Source organism: Rhinopithecus roxellana, chromosome 2 (assembly GCF_007565055.1).
Source record: "Rhinopithecus roxellana isolate Shanxi Qingling chromosome 2, ASM756505v1, whole genome shotgun sequence".
Lineage (NCBI taxonomy): Eukaryota > Metazoa > Chordata > Mammalia > Primates > Cercopithecidae > Rhinopithecus > Rhinopithecus roxellana.
The window spans coordinates 132,295,915-132,311,114 of NC_044550.1; the positions used below are offsets into that span (position 1 = coordinate 132,295,915).

At 55.7% G+C, this 15,200-nt stretch overlaps 1 protein-coding gene across 2 annotated transcripts in view; it reads left to right on the forward strand.

Annotated features, from left to right (window-relative positions):
• The window catches only part of WFS1 (wolframin ER transmembrane glycoprotein), a 34,911-nt gene that overhangs the window by 14,671 nt on the left and 5,040 nt on the right, over positions 1 to 15,200 (forward strand). For both annotated transcript variants that reach the window (XM_010370046.2, XM_010370047.2), the window contains exons 3-7: positions 2,986 to 3,068; positions 4,896 to 5,040; positions 7,121 to 7,291; positions 7,805 to 7,885; positions 11,230 to 11,378. In XM_010370046.2, the coding sequence (XP_010368348.2) occupies positions 2,986 to 3,068; positions 4,896 to 5,040; positions 7,121 to 7,291; positions 7,805 to 7,885; positions 11,230 to 11,378 (629 nt within the window). The remainder of the gene's footprint in view (positions 1 to 2,985; positions 3,069 to 4,895; positions 5,041 to 7,120; positions 7,292 to 7,804; positions 7,886 to 11,229; positions 11,379 to 15,200) is intronic.

Below are 15,200 nucleotides of genomic sequence, written 5' to 3' on the forward strand. Positions count from 1 at the left end.
AAAAGATTCTATATACTGGGGAGATGTCTTGAAATGTCAGGCTGTTGGCCGGGCGCGGTGGCTCATGCCTGTAATCCCAGCACTTTGGGAGGCCGAGGCGGGCAGATCATGAGGCCAGGAGATCCTGGCTAACACGGTGAAACCCCATCTCTACTAAAAATCCAAAAAGTAGCTGGGCGAGGTGGCGGGCGCCTGTAGTCTCAGCTACTCGGGAGGCTGAGGCAGGAGAATGGCGTGAACCCGGGAGGCAGAGCTTGCAGTGAGCTGAGATCGCATCACTGCACTCCAGCCTGGGCAACAGAGCAAGACTCCATCTCAAAAAAGAAAAAAAGAAATGTCAGGCTATGAATAACTTCTGTGAAAAATTAATTACGCACTGGAAGAATCTTTTTAGACAACCACACAGGCTTGGACCTTCCATGTTTTGATTTTTTTAAAGGGAAGAATAATATGGCTTGTGAACTTGGTCAAGTAAAGAGATTGGAATTCGTGAGAGGTGCTGGCGTTGTGGTGAGAAGCACAGCAACGGCCCTGGGGTGTCCTGGGGAAGTGGGGAGGGAAGAGAAAGCCCCCTCTTGTGAACAGCGACTCTGGACCACTCACTGCGAAGCATGTCTTTTCATCATAAACCATCCTATCAGACTGATGTTAACGATCAGATGGAAGCTGCTTCGGAGCAGTGATGTGACTTGCACCAGGTCACACAGCACCTTATTGTTGAGCGTGGATCCTCACGTGGGTCTGTGTCATTGTGACCGTTCACACTGCTGTGTGGGCCCGTGGCCTTGGTGCCTGCAGGCTCTGTGTCTGCAGTTCCTCTAGGAATTGTGAGCCTGCTACTGAGCCTGCAACCAGAAACTGAGCCTGCAACGCTGGGGGGCTGGCGGGGCGACGGCAGCAAGGAGGGAGAACTGTCCTTGATGGATTCAGGGAGCACCGAGGCCTCGGGGCTCTGGGGAGGGTGGTGTCCAAAAGGGCTGCCCTGCGGGGCCTGATGCCATCTCTGAGCAACGTCCTTGAGGACCCCGGCAAGGAAGCCGGGCCCGAAACTCTGTGCAAGAGTTGCATCCACGGAGAGTTAATGTCCAGGGAGAGGGGTGTCCAGGGAGAGGGACATTCAAGGAGGGGTCGTCCAGGGAGGGGGGCCTCCAGGGAGGGGGGTGACCAAGGAGAGGGGCCTCCAGGGATAGGGGCATCCAGGGAGAGGAGCCTCTAGGGAGGGGTACATCCAGGGAGGTGGGCTTCCAGGGAGAGCGGTGTCCAGGGAAAGCGCCATCGAGGGAGAGGGGTGTCCAGGGACAGGGGCGTCTGGGGAGGGGGCATCCAGGGAGAGGGGCCTTTGTGTTGGGGAGTTGCCCATCCAGAGGGCTGGAGTGCATGTGCCTGACCACAAGAGCTTGTGAAGAATCCATCTAATTCTTCCCTTCTGCAAATGCATGTCTCACCCACACAGCTTCACCTGTGAGGGCCTCACCTGCCGCCTGCAACTTTGAGTTGTCCCAGCCTCCCTCTGCCCTCTGCAAACTGGGTGTGGCCCTCCTCTCTGCCTTGCACCTGGCCACATCCCATGCTGTCTCCCACTGGAGTCCTGTCTCCCGTACACGTGGGTCCTCTGAAAGCATTGGCCAGGCAGCATTTGGTGCTGCAGAGCTGGTTCAGAGCCTGGCACGGGATGGTTCTGGGGAGGCCCTGGGTGAATTGGATCAGAAAGGCTGGTCCTCAGTGTGGTGTTACTGGGAACCATGCAGCCTGTCCCATTGTCAGCCAGGCTTGGGTGAAATGGATAAGACTGCATGATGCTTTTGTACATTCAGATAACTTCTTAGGAAGTAAAATACAGCACGAACTGTAGTTGATGTTTGCACCCTTGGTCTAATAATTCAAATGGAGAACCTGTGCTAGGAAAATGACTTCCCAAAAGAAAAGAAACGGTTCATGGCACCATTGTAGAAAACAAGAGGTTATTGGAAGCAACCTACGGACCTGATGGAGAGGAGAGGAGAGGCCCAGTAACCTGACTGTGTCTCCTTGACAGATCTAGGAGCCACCAAAACGGTGAACTGACTGCAGCGCATCGTGGGAAACCAGAGGACGATCCACTGCTGTGGACTGAAAGTTTGTGTCTCTCCCAGATTCATGTGCTAAGATCCTCACCCCCAGTCCGATGGTGTTAGGAGGTGATGAGTCATGAGCAGTGGCTTTACGGTGGAATTAGTGCCCCTATAAAAGAAACCTCAGAGAGCTCCCTTGCCCCTTCCACCCTGTGAGGACGCAGCCAGAAGACCTGAACCAAAAAACAGGCCCTCAGTAGACACGGAGTCTGCAACACTATGGTCTTGGACTTCCCAGTCTCCAGAATTGGAAGGAATACATTTCTGATGTTTGTAAGCCACCAGGGTTGGTCTATGGTATTAATATTTTTGTTATAACAGCTCGAACAGACTAAGGCGTTCACTCTTAAGAAGGAAAAGGTAATATCAAGATGTATATACACTGATTGTAATCTCCAAAAAGATATGTTTTATGTTGGTACGATCATGGAAAACATGAACTTGATCTGTTGGGGTGCTGGGCTTTAGATGCAGGTTCTTTGTATTCTTTAGGTCATGGGCTGTCAAACTTGAGTCCTTGGATCTTTCTAGAGCCCCAGCTGGAGCAGGCCTAAGCCAAGGGGCGTGATGGTGGGACTTGGCTCTGTGCTCCCCTCCTTCCCGTGCCTCCCACCCCAAGAGCTTCGAATTGGTGTTGAACCACCCCACCGCGTAGAGTTTGCTCAGCTTGCTCGGGGCTGCTTGTGATTGGAAGGCAAGCAGTGACTTTCTGGGCATCTTCCCTCCCCTCTCTGTGTCTCTCTGTACTCCTGGCCTGGATTTGAAGGTGACGAACAGCAGCAGATCTGAAGACCGTCCTGCCATCCCCTCCATCCTTCTGACAAGCGACAAAGTTGGCTTTGTGACGTGTGTGTTTGTTTCTTCTGTGTTAAAGGGCCTACAAAAGGAGACGTGGAAATCCCCTTTGAAGAAATCCTGGAGAGGGCCAAGGCCGGGGACCCCAAGGCACAGACTGAGGTGAGGACTGCAGTGCCGGTGGGGACTTCAGGACGCTGCCCCCAGCACGACGGGCCTGGCCGTGAGCTCCACAGCCCACAGAGAAGTGTTGGTGCCTGAGATTGGGGTCAGGAGCCAGCATGATGCACCCTACCCCACTTGAGCCCCATGTTGATGGGGTGCCCATGTTCACTGTGCCAGTTTTCCTCCTGGCACCCCTCTGGGGAGCAGCGCTCATCCCCCTTTTGTCCAGCTCACACCTCATCTTGGGCATCACCTCCTCCAGGATGACCTCCTGGCTTTCTGCGGCTGCCTGGTCTGTGCCACCCCCCAGCATACACTGTGTATGCTGCACACTCTTGTCTCCCTAATTGGCCTTTCACCTGGCTGTTAGCTGTGTGCACAGGGCCCTCAGAACAATGACCATTAACTCAGCATCAGCCACGGGCTGGGCTTCGTGCCAGTGCTGGGGACGTGATGTGGCCCTGTCTTCATGGGTGACAGGTTAGTGGAAGAAGTAGACCCAAAAAACCCAAGTAGACACACAGAAATACAATGATTTTGAATTGCGGTAAGGGGAGAAGCCAACAGTAGGCTGAGACAGGAGGTAGCCGGGGGTCCTGTGTCCTCTGTGGAGGCAAGTTCTCACAACCTCACTCTGTCCCCTTGCACAGGACTCAAGCAGGTGACCACAGTTATCCTGAGCAGTTTCCTGCCCCCTCTTCTCCCTGAAGAGGAGAAAAGCTTCGATGCAAAACTATAAATGAAGAATTTCTGGCCAGGCGTGGCAGCTCACGCCTGTAATCCCAGCACTTTGGGAGGCCGAGGCAGGTGGATCACCTGAGGTCAGGAGTTCGTGACCAGCCTGGCCAACATGGTGAAACCGTGTCTCTACTACAAATACAAAAATTAGCCAGACGTGGTGGTGCATACCTGTACTCCCAGCTACTCAGGAGGCTGAGACAGGAAAATCAGTTGAACCCAGGAGGTGGAGGTTGCAGTGAGCTGAGATCGTACCACTGCACTCCAGCCTGGGCTACACAGTGAGACTCCATCTCAAAAAAAAAAAAAAAAAAAAAAAAAATTATTTCCTGACCTCACAGCCATATTGTACTTAAAAGTTCCTCCGACATCCATTTGCCTGGGCATTTGGAGGCTGGGGGAGCATAGTGAGCCCTTTTATGGGCTTTCTGTGCCCCGGGCCTCACTTTTTCCATCTGTAGAATGAGAAGATTGAACCATTTTAGCAGGGATTTTTTTTTTTTTTTTTTTTTTTTGCAAAGGGCCAGATAGTGAATATTCTGGACTCCGCACAATTTCTTGTGTTGCTCAGCTTTGCTGTGGAGCACATAAAAGCAGCATGGACAACATGCAAATGAGTGGTTATGGTTGTATTTCAATAAAACTTTATTTGCAAAAGCAGGCAGTGGGCCAGTGCCAACCCCTGGCTAGCTGGCCTCTCTCTAGCCCTGGCTTTCTGTGGTCCCCTGACTGTTTTGAGAGGTGTAAAGGACCCAGTCATGGTTCTGGTTTCCATGCACTGATGGTGAGCTTTGGCAGGCAGGAGCAACTCAAGGAAGAGAACCTGTACCAGTCGGAGCCCGTGATGACTCCTTCACTGTGTGGATGAGGTGGCCACACCTTCCTCACCTAGTTTTGAGGAGGAGCGAATGGCTGGAGGCTCAGTAGGGCCTAGCCTAGTGGACATGCCTGGTGTGACCCCATTTCCGCCCTTTCCTTCCTGGCCTGGGTGACAAAGGGAAGTGGGTGAAAGGAGGTGGGCTGGCTGGGAGCGTGGGGTGGGAGAGGGTCTGAGAAGCTGGAGGCTGACTGGTGCCTGTCTTGCAGGTGGGGAAGCACTACCTGCAGTTGGCCGGCGACATGGATGAAGAACTCAACAGCTGCACTGCTGTGGACTGGCTGGTCCTCGCCGCAAAGCAGGGCCGGCGGGAGGCTGTGAAGCTGCTTCGCCGGTGCTTGGCGGACAGAAAGGGTGGGTCTGCCTGAGGCTTAGAACAGCCTCTGGAGGGTTGAGCAGCTGGTAATGCTGCTTGCTAACTGAACAACTAAAATGTTACCAAACCTAATGCCGGTGATGCTGTTGGGAAATTTCAGTTTCTGTTTTGCTGGTGGCCTTGTCGTTTTAGACACTGTTTCTGGACCTAAGATGGGATATTTAACAGACCAAGCCATTTTCATTCTGTTTGGCTTGTGTTGGTGTCTCCAGGTGGTAACTAGACATCCTGCTCCCCTGCTGGGTTCTGATCCAAACGGAGACGTCGATCCTGGGTTCAGCTGAGAGGTAGCTTCCCTGAGGCAAAGCTGGAGACCGTGATGTGACCTGCAGTCAGAGCGGCCCATGCCCCTGAGCTGACGTCCATCCGGTCTGGGTGGACCAGCTGAGGGGCTGTGGGCCCACGCAGAGCTAGGCAGGTGTGCTCACTTTGGGAGGAGGCAGGCTGACCCTTCAAAGATAATCTCTTTCAAACAGAGAGGCAGGGGAGGAAAGGGATGCAGCTCAGGCCACGGGTGCTCAGTTAGGACGTTGTCCTGCGCAACGGAAGTGGCTGTACCTGGTGCCGTGGGGCAGTGTGCTTCCTGAAGATTCCATGTCTCAGGGAAGGATGAAAGTGGGTGTCACAAAGGTGTTTTTTGTAATGATACCTTTGTGTAAGTATTTTATGCTTATCATAGAAAACTTGGAATACGTAGAAAACATAAAGATACAAATTACTCATAACTTTGAAGCCCAGAAGCAGCTCCCATATTTTGGTGTATTGTCTTCTGTTTTTTGTTTGTTTGTTTTTTGAGATGGAGTCTCACTCTGTCACCCAGGCTGGAGTGCAGTGGCATGATCTCGGCTCACTGTAACCTCCACCTCCCTGGTTCAAGCAGTTCTCTTGCCTCAGCCTTTTGAGTAGCTGAGATTACCACCCCAGCTAATTTTTGTATTTTTAGTAGAGACAGGGTTTCATCATGTTGGCCAGGCTGGTTACAAACTCCTGACCTCAGGTGATCCACCCGCCTTGGCCTCCCAAAGTGATGGGATTACAGGCGTGAGCCACTGCACCTGGCTTGTATCATAATATTTTAAGAGTTACGTTTACTATACAGAGTCTTTCTTTGAAAATTAAACTGATGGTTTTGAAAAAACTAACAGTGGCATTGTTAGCCAGAATTTCTCACCAGTCCGGCCTCCTGATTCCAGAGCAGGTGGAATGATCTGGAGGGGGCTCAGGCGGCCCACACGGCTCGTTGTCAGGAGCCAGGGATACCCCAGAGGCTGCTGGAGCAGAGCGTGCAAGGGAGGAGGCTGGTTGGCTCCCTGTGTTTCCCCCAGCTGCATACACCTTCTGATGTGCAGTTGTGCTTTCTGATTTGAAAAGAAATACGTGCTCACGTGGAAAATTTGGGCAATGTTTAAAAGGATCTCCATGCGAGTCCTCCTGCCCTCTACTGGGTTGTGTGGGCGTCCCAGGCCGTTGAGGGTAAAGGGAGGAGGGTAGCCGCTGACCAGCAGTAAAACCTGCTCTCCGTCTCCCTGCTGTCCGAGCCTTCCTTAGAAAGGGCTGAGCTGTGTGTGAGACAGAGGAAAGCTCTGTGGACACAGGGGTGGCCCTGCCAGTGCACCCAGGCTTGTGACTGCAGTGAGACCACCGTGGGTTCAAGACAGCTCTGCCTCTTTCTGAATGTGTGACCTTGGGTGAGCCAGAACACAGGCCTGTGCCTCGGTGTCTGCACCTCTGAGAGAGGGATAGCAGCACCTTCTGGGAGGGTGAAATGGGAACAGGAGGAACAGGAAGAGGCTGCCTCCTTCCCGCCACCACATAGGGGGCGCTTGGGGCTGTCTGCTGCAAGACCAGCCTGGCCTCCCAACTGGAGAGTGGACGTAGCAGGGGCATGGTGCGATGTCCTCCTGGGCCAGGTGTCCATCCATCCTTCCCTGGTAACCAGGTCCTGACACCTTGTATGAGTCTCCCTCGAAAGCCTTCCAGGCAGAGTTGGCGGAGTCAGAGTGGCACTGAAAGCTCTAGGCAGGGCACACAAGGCCTTGACCATGTCCTGTCCCTCAGGCATCACATCCGAGAACGAACGGGAAGTGAGGCAACTCTCCTCCGAGACTGACCTGGAGAGGGCCGTGCGCAAGGCAGCCCTGGTCATGTACTGGAAGCTCAACCCCAAGAAGAAGAAGCAGGTGGCCGTGGCGGAGCTGCTGGAGAATGTCGGCCAGGTCAACGAGCACGGTGCGAGGATTCACCCTGGGCGCCAGCCTTCCCACGGGGCCAGGACCTTCCCTCAGGGGCGGGGTCTTCCCACAGGAGCTGGGACCTTCCCTGTGAGGACAGGGGCCTTCCTTGTGGGGACCAGGGGACCAGAACCTTCCTGTAGAGACCATGCCTTAGTGGGGAGGTGTGTGGGTGGCATTTTGACAGCATCTGCCCTGACTCCAGTGCTCACTCATTGAGCAAACCAGAGGGTATTCTGCCCAGTGCTCTCTGACCACGTCTACCAATGGGACGGACTGTGTCCATCACCAAGTGGGAGCACACTACAGGGTGTGGAGTTCACCCTAGCAGCTGGAGGTGCAGAGGTGTGGTGGCCCCTGCACTGCCTGCCCTGGGGCCCTGTGATCCCCAGAACGTAGGACGCCCCTGGAACTGGTGTGCCCTGGGAATAGTGCATCCGTTTCTGGTGGGCTGCAGGGCACGAGGGGATGGTCAGCCTGTCTGACTGTTAATCCACCCTGTCCCCTGCAGATGGAGGGGTGCAGCCAGGCCCTGTGCCCAAGTCCCTGCAGAAGCAGAGGCGGATGCTGGAGCGCCTGGTCAGCAGCGAGTGTGAGTGCAGCCCCGCCCCGTCTCACCCATGCCTCCTGGCCTACGCCTGCAGGACAACTTCTCCTTCCTCTGTGACCCCATCCTGGCCTGCCCCGTCTGACCCATGCCTCCCGGCCCACGCCTGCAGGGTGACCTCTCCTTCCTGTGTGACCCCATCCTGGCCTGCCCCGTCTGACCCATGCCTCCCTGCCCACGCCTGCAGGGTGACCTCTCCTTCCTGTGCGACCCCATCCTGGCCTGCCCCGTCTCACCCATGCCTCCCGGCCTACGCCTGCAGGACAACTTCTTCTTCCTCTGTGACCCCATCCTGGCCTGCCCCGTCTCGCCCATGCCTCCCGGCCCACACCTGCAGGGTGACCTCTCCTTCCTGTGTGACCCCATCCTGGCCTGCCCTGTCTGACCCATGCCTCCCGGCCCACGCCTGCAGGGTGACCTCTCCTTCCTGTGCGACCCCATCCTGGCCTGCCCCGTCTCGCCCATGCCTCCTGGCCCACGCCTGCAGGACAACCTCTCCTTCCTGTGTGACCCCATCCTGGCCCTGCTAGGATCTCAGGCGGTCCATTTGGGGGTCAGTGTTCTGGATGCTGGGAGTGGACACTGCCCACTTCGAGTGCATGCACAGGACAGAAACCATGATGTGCCAGTCCCTCCTGGACAGGGAAATACTGGGGGTGGGGACCAGCAGGGGAGTCCTGAGTGGGGAAGGATGAGGAGGGCGTTAGGGGAGGGGCTCCGGGCAGAAGGAACAGCATGAGCAAAGGCCCAGGAGACCCAGCGGGGTGTGGAAGGGGCTCTGCCCCAGCGTAGGCCCTTTGTAGGTAGGCAGGGAACAGAGCGGGCAGAGCCTAGGCCGGGGGTTAGAGCTCTGGGGCACACTGAACTGGGGGTGCCTTTCGGATGTTTGTGGTCAAAGAATGTGAAGAGACTTCACATCCTCCAGGTGCAGCTGGCCAGCCTCACTGTCTTCCATTCACGTGGGGTAGACTCTGCAGTCTGAGGCACTGGGAGCTCCTGTCCTGGAGAAGATAGATAGGCGGGGGGCTCAGGGGCTAAGTATCAGTGGGGGCCTGGGCCAAGACCCAGGTCTGCCACAGACTCTTCTTGTGACATGGGCAGGTCTCATTTTATTTTCTGGGTCTCAGTTTCCCCTTCTGAACAGTGAGATGATCAGACGACGGGACTGAGGGACCTCGCCTGTCCTAGGAGCCTCTGTGGCATGTAGAGCAGAGTACAGGTGGGAGCACGGATCCCCTCTTCCCGCTGGGCCAGTGAGAAACTGTCCAGAGGGTGTGGTCAGAGCCCTTGCCTCTGCGTGGGTGGGCATGGTGCTTGGGCTGCTGGTTTCCTGCTCCATTTGGGGGAGACAAAGAAACGCCTCACATGGAAATGGGAAGAAATCTGTGACTCGGAAACCCAAGGACCAGAAGGCTGTGACAGTGTCCTGCCACTGAGGTGGCATGGTGCCTGCTGTCCTGAAGTGAAGCACCTCTGGGCAGGAGCAGCCCAGCCTGGGTCTCCATCCTGGGTGGCACTGCAGGCAGAGTCTAGACCCCAACCTCACTTCCCACTCCCACAGGGGTTTGTGGTGAGCCGGGCACACCTGCTGCTGGGCCCAGTCTCTGCTGCTGGCGGTGAGTTAGGAGTCAGCACGGCCAGCCTGGGGGCCCCTCCGCCAGGTCCTCAGGGACAGGACCCCAGCACCCCCATTGTTTCCCCTCCATCAGAACGTTCCCATCAGGCATCACCTGTTTCTCTGCCCGCTTTTCCAACAGAACTCCCAGAAAGGGGTGTCTGTCGTCCCCTTCTCTCGCTCCCCCTCCCATGCTCTCAGGCCTCTCCCACGTTATTCCACCAAAGTGGCTCATCCAGGCCATCAGTGACCTCCTTGCTCGGTCACTTCCTGTCTTGTCTGACTTGATCCGTTGGCAGCGTGGGCAGAGATGACTGCTCTTCTCCTTAGAGCCCTCTCCCCGGCCAGGCCCGGGGCCCTCGCTGCCACACTGGCTGCTCCTTCTTGGGGTCCCTAGACTAATGTTCTGTCTCTCAGGACAGGACATCCTGCCCGAGGTATTCATCCGTATGAGGACAGGGGCCTTCCTTGTGGGGACCAGGGTCTTCCCGTGGGGACTGTGCCCTGGTAGGGAAATGTGTGGGTGGCCTTGGTGACCACTCTTGTGTGTCAGACGCCGTCCTCAACCCGCAAGCCCCCAGCCCGCCCAGGTTGCCCATGCGCCTTCCACATCTCCTGAACCTGGCTGTCCCATGGTCAGCTCACAGCTCGGGTGTCTACCGTGAGCTGCTGAGGCCTGTGCCACCCGCCACCTGTGTGGGCCCCCCAAGGCTGCCTCATCTCTCTTTGCTGCTGCTACATCTGGGTGCTGCCCCGACTCCTCTCCTCTCGCACACGCAGCTGATCCATTAGGAGGTCTGTCAGCACCCACTATCACGGCTGCCATCTTGGATGCAGCCTGTCTCCTCCCTAGGGTTTCTGCAGCACCCTGGCTTGTCTCCCTCTGCCCTGCCCCAGCATGGTCCTTTCTTTCCCATCCTTCCCATGGAGGCCTCCTGGACACCATCTCACCCACAGCAGCTGGGGTCCTTCAGGGTCCTCATTCCCTCCTTGGGAATCGTGTTGGATGGAGGGGTCAGTGGGCGTGTAGCTCTCGGTGGATCGCGTTGGGTAGAGGGGTCAGTGGGCACGTAACAGGCTCTTGGTGGAACATGCTGGATGGAGGGGTAAGTCGGCCCATGGCAGGGCGCATGTTGAATGGATGGGTTAGCAGGCATGTAGTAGGCCCATGGCAGACACATGTTGGATGGAGGTATTAGCAGGTGCACAGTAGACCCTGGGTAGATCATGTTGAACGGAGGGGTTGAGGGCACAGATCATGTTGGATGGAGCAGTTGGCAGGGTGCTGGCCTACAGGGCGGCTTGTCGCCTGTGCTGTGAGAAGCCACATGCTGGCTGGAGGTAGAGGAGGCTGTCAGCATGCACCGGAGATGCAGGTTGTGAGGCTTGGTAGGTGAACTGGGTGAAAGGTGTGGGTAAGTGGCCTCCAGGCATGAGGAGCTAGGCAGAGAGGGACACTTGGGGTGGGGGACAGCACACCCAGGGGCCGGGGGCCAGGATTGGAGGCTGGCACTCGGCAAGCCTGCCCCCTTCCTTCTCACCCAGCCTGGTCCTCACCCCTCAGGCCGCCCAGGGAAGGGTTTCCTCCACCTGAACCCACTCAGCTCCTGTCTTAGCTTGGCCCCACGCCACCATCCCCAGCCCATTGCTCTGTGATAGGGCGGCAGTGGGGCTGCAGTGTGGGGCCCCCATGCTGTTTTCTCTCATGCTTCAGCCAAGAACTACATCGCACTGGATGACTTTGTGGAGATTACTAAGAAGTACGCCAAGGGCGTCATCCCCAGCAGCCTGTTCCTGCAGGACGACGAAGATGACGACGAGCTGGCGGGGAGGAGCCCTGAGGACCTGCCGCTGCGCCTGAAGGTGAGTGACCGAGACCCCAGTGAGGCCGGAGCCTGCCTCCCAAGGACTCGCACACCTTAGGCAGGGCACCTTCCAGGAAGCTGCAGGTGAGGAGGTTCTCGCCTATCACAGAGTGTCCCAGAACCGTGCCGCTGGTACCTTGGGACATCATTTGTCCTCATAAGGATGTGTCCCCAGGAGGGAGGCCTTTCTTTTCTGAGCTGTCAGGCTTAGAAACCAGGGGCAGTGTTGGGCAGGAGTGCTGGGATGGCCAGCACAGGGCCCTCGGGTCTTTCTATGCAGAGTGTAAGGGGCGGTGGGGCGGGCTGGAGGCCGACTTCCATCTAGACTTCGTCACTTAGCAGATTTCTCCGTGTATGTCCAGAGTGGAGGCCAGTGCCTTGAAGATGCCTTCCCCCAAAACAAAGTGCCATGTCCATCAGGCCAGGGAGGACCTGCAGAGGCACCCACTGCCCCTGGACCTGCAAGGGCTCAGGGAGCGAGGCCAGTGTGGGAGCGTGGTGGGTGGCACTTGTGCAGGGTGACATTGGGCACACCTGTAGGACACAAGCAGCTTGGGCGGCAGGAGGAAAGTGGGGAGCAGGAAGCCCAGCAATGTGGGCCTGACAGCTTGTTTTCTTGGCCGTGTGGCCCTATGGCCTCTCACAGAGTTGCCCACGGTTCAGCTTGCATGGTTCAATTAGATGTGTGCCTGTCTCACTCTGCAGAAAGCACCAGGATTTCCAGAAGCTTGGCCTTATGACCCAGGATCCCCAAGCTGAGGCCAGCACAAGGGGCCCCAGCAGATGGTTGTCACAGTGCCTGCGGGCAGCATCATGCAGACACCCTGGGGTTCTGTCTTCTGAACTGACTGAGAACCTGGAGGAACTGCCATCAGTGTGTTCAGATGGGTGCATGAGTCAGGGCCAGGACCAGGAGATGGTTGGGCCACCAGCTGTCAGGCAGGCAGTAGGCTGAAAGGTCACCATCCTGGAGCCAGGGAGAGAGTCAGAGTAAGTCCACCCTCTGGGGGGGAAGAGCAGGAACCCAGGTGCTGCAGGAGCAGCTTCAGCCCAGAGAGCAGCAGGCACAACAGCCCTGCTCCAGGGACTCGGAGCCAGATGAGTCTGAGTGTGAGCCCCCCGAGTGCCCAGAGCTGCGAGTCCTCTAGGGTTGCAGGTGGAAGGCTCTGCTCCTCCCACTTGTATGTCCAGGGTATGACACTGACCCATCTGCCGAAGTTCTGAGACATAGGCCAGGATGGCCAAGAACTTGAACCAAGGGAGCACATGGTTTTTACTGACGGTCTGCTCAGAGCTGGCCCTAGGCAAGCATATTCACAGATTGGGTGCCATCATCTCCTTACTAATGGGAGATGAGGAAGCTGGGATTCTGGCATGGTTTTGGCAAAGACACTCCCGAAATGCCAGTGAGGGTCACAGGTGAAAGGGTAACTTGGAGAAGACCCTTGGGCCAGGCGGCCATGGCCCAGGTGTCCCAGTTTATGCCGTCTGGTATAAGTACTATTATAATAATGCCTCCTCGCGTATGTATCCTATTTGGAAAATTATGTCACCTACTTATGGATGGTGAGTCCAATATTGTGTAGCACCTGAAAGTCCTATTTATTTATGTTACTTAATGACAGGGTCTTGTTCTGTTGCCCAGGCTGGAGTGCAGTGGCACAGTCACAGCTCCCTGCAGCCTCAACGTGCCAGACTCTAGTCACCCTCCCACCTCAGCCTCCCAAACAACTGGACGACAGGCCTGGGCCACCACACCCAGCTGATTGCTTGAAACAATTTTGTAGTGATGGGGTCTCACTGTTGTTGCCTACGCTGGTCTCAGACTCCTGGGCCAAGTGAGCCTCCCACTTTGACCTCCCAAACTTCTGGGATTTAGGCGTGAGACCCTGTGTCCAGCCAGCCTGAAAGTCCTTTTTAGAAGGGAGAGATTTGAACTATTCTGACAAGAAATAAACAAGGCTCCGTTTCCCTTCGGTTTTTGAAGCTGTCAGAGCACTTTGATTCCTTTGCAGCTTGTCTTCTTAGAAGTCTCTTGTGAGGGAGGTAATGAATCGTCACAAGCATCTCCCAAGGCTGAGAGCTGTCCCAGCTTTTAGTAGCCGTTTGCGGAACAGAGAGGTCTTCACCCAAAGTGAAAATGGCAGATGCCTCTTTGTGAGCCAGGCTTACTCCCACAAAGAAGGTTCCAGACTCCACACAGTTCTCTTCTGGAGCCTGGAGGTGCAAGCTGTCATCGTAGATAAAATCCTCTGAAAACAAACTTAATGATATCTTAAAATCCGAACATTTTTAACGTTACATAATTGGAAAATCCGACACAGGAACATTTTTGCCCAAGGTTGGAGCAGAATCTCGTCTTGGCTCCCTTCCGCAGCCCGCCTTCTTCATGGGTCCGCTCGGCCACCTGTGTGGTGATGCTGCTTCCTGGTTTCTCGTGGCCGGCAGAAGGGCTGATCACCGCGGGCCCAGACAGAGAGCTCTGCAGTGTTCTATTCATAGAAGCAGACTCCTCGCTCATTTTTAAAAGTTCATTCTTTTTCCGTCTCCGGAGTTGCATTTGTTTGAACCTTCTCTGCAGAAAAGGATACTGAACTTTTTAATCCCATGTCAGAGGAGGGTCTTGAGTGGGCACTGCAGGGAGCAGAAATTGGGGCTTTAAAAAGAGAATCGTTCCCTGGTCATTAAGTTCAGATGGATGGCCAGCCCCTCCACACTGTCTGAGCAGAGGCAAGATGCCATCCGACATAATGTTCTAGAATCTTCCTTGTCTTTTAAAGGCCCTCTCAACCAGGTGGCTGTATGTGTTCCTCTAGGCAAAAGAATGTGCATGGCTTTGAGTAAGACGGGATTTCAGATGAATTTTTACCAAGGCCACCCCCTTGCTACCATGGTGGTCATGCGTGAGACAGTGGTAGTAAGCAGCGGCGGGCCGGGCCACCTTTAGTTTTCCTGCTGTTAGCAAGGCCCCCACACAGGGATTAACTGAGCAGGCTGCCGGCTGACGCACATGTTGACTCATTTCTAGCTGTTGATTTTAGCCGGCTGGCCTGGCATCATACTCCAGGGGCTCGCCCCAGACAAACCCTGGAGTAGGTTGGTTTTCATAAATGCCCTCTGGCTCTCTGGCAAGCATTGGAAATGCCCTCAAACCCTGTAGTGCCTGGTCTTCCCTAGTCATCCCTGGCCATCTCCTGGCAGTGTGAGCACCTCTCTGCTCGCGGAGAAGGTTGTTGACCCCAGAGAGAGCTGGGGGAGCTGTTAGCTGCTTTAATCATTTATTTGCTTGTTACAAAACAGAGATTGAGTGGACTGTGACAAATATATACGAAGCAGCAGAGCTGTTCCCCCATACGTGTAGACGTGCATGCACATACTCCTGAACACTTCCGTTTCCTCCATGAGCCTGCCCCTCTCCTCTCCTCTGTGGAAGACTCAAGTCTATGTGTGTATTTGTGCGTGCACACACTCCTGAACACTTCCGTTTTCTCCGTGAGCCTGTCCCTGTCATCTGTGGAAGGCTCGGTCTGTGTGTGTAGATGTGCATGCACACACTCATAACACTCCCGTTTCCTCCATGAGCCTGTCCCTCTCATCTGTGGAAGACTCAGTCTTCCGGTTGCTTCCAGGTGTTCTGGTCCTCCGGAGCTGACAGCCAAGGCTCTTGGCAGGTGAGGGCCACATTCTGGTGTTGTTACCCAGTTGCCATTCACCTGGGATCCCTCCTTGGCCCTCTGGTGGGCCGGGTGGAGAAAGCCTGCCCCAGGGGGTTTGTGGGGCTGGTGCTTCCCCGAGGCCCTGAGCTCGTAGGGTGCAGCTG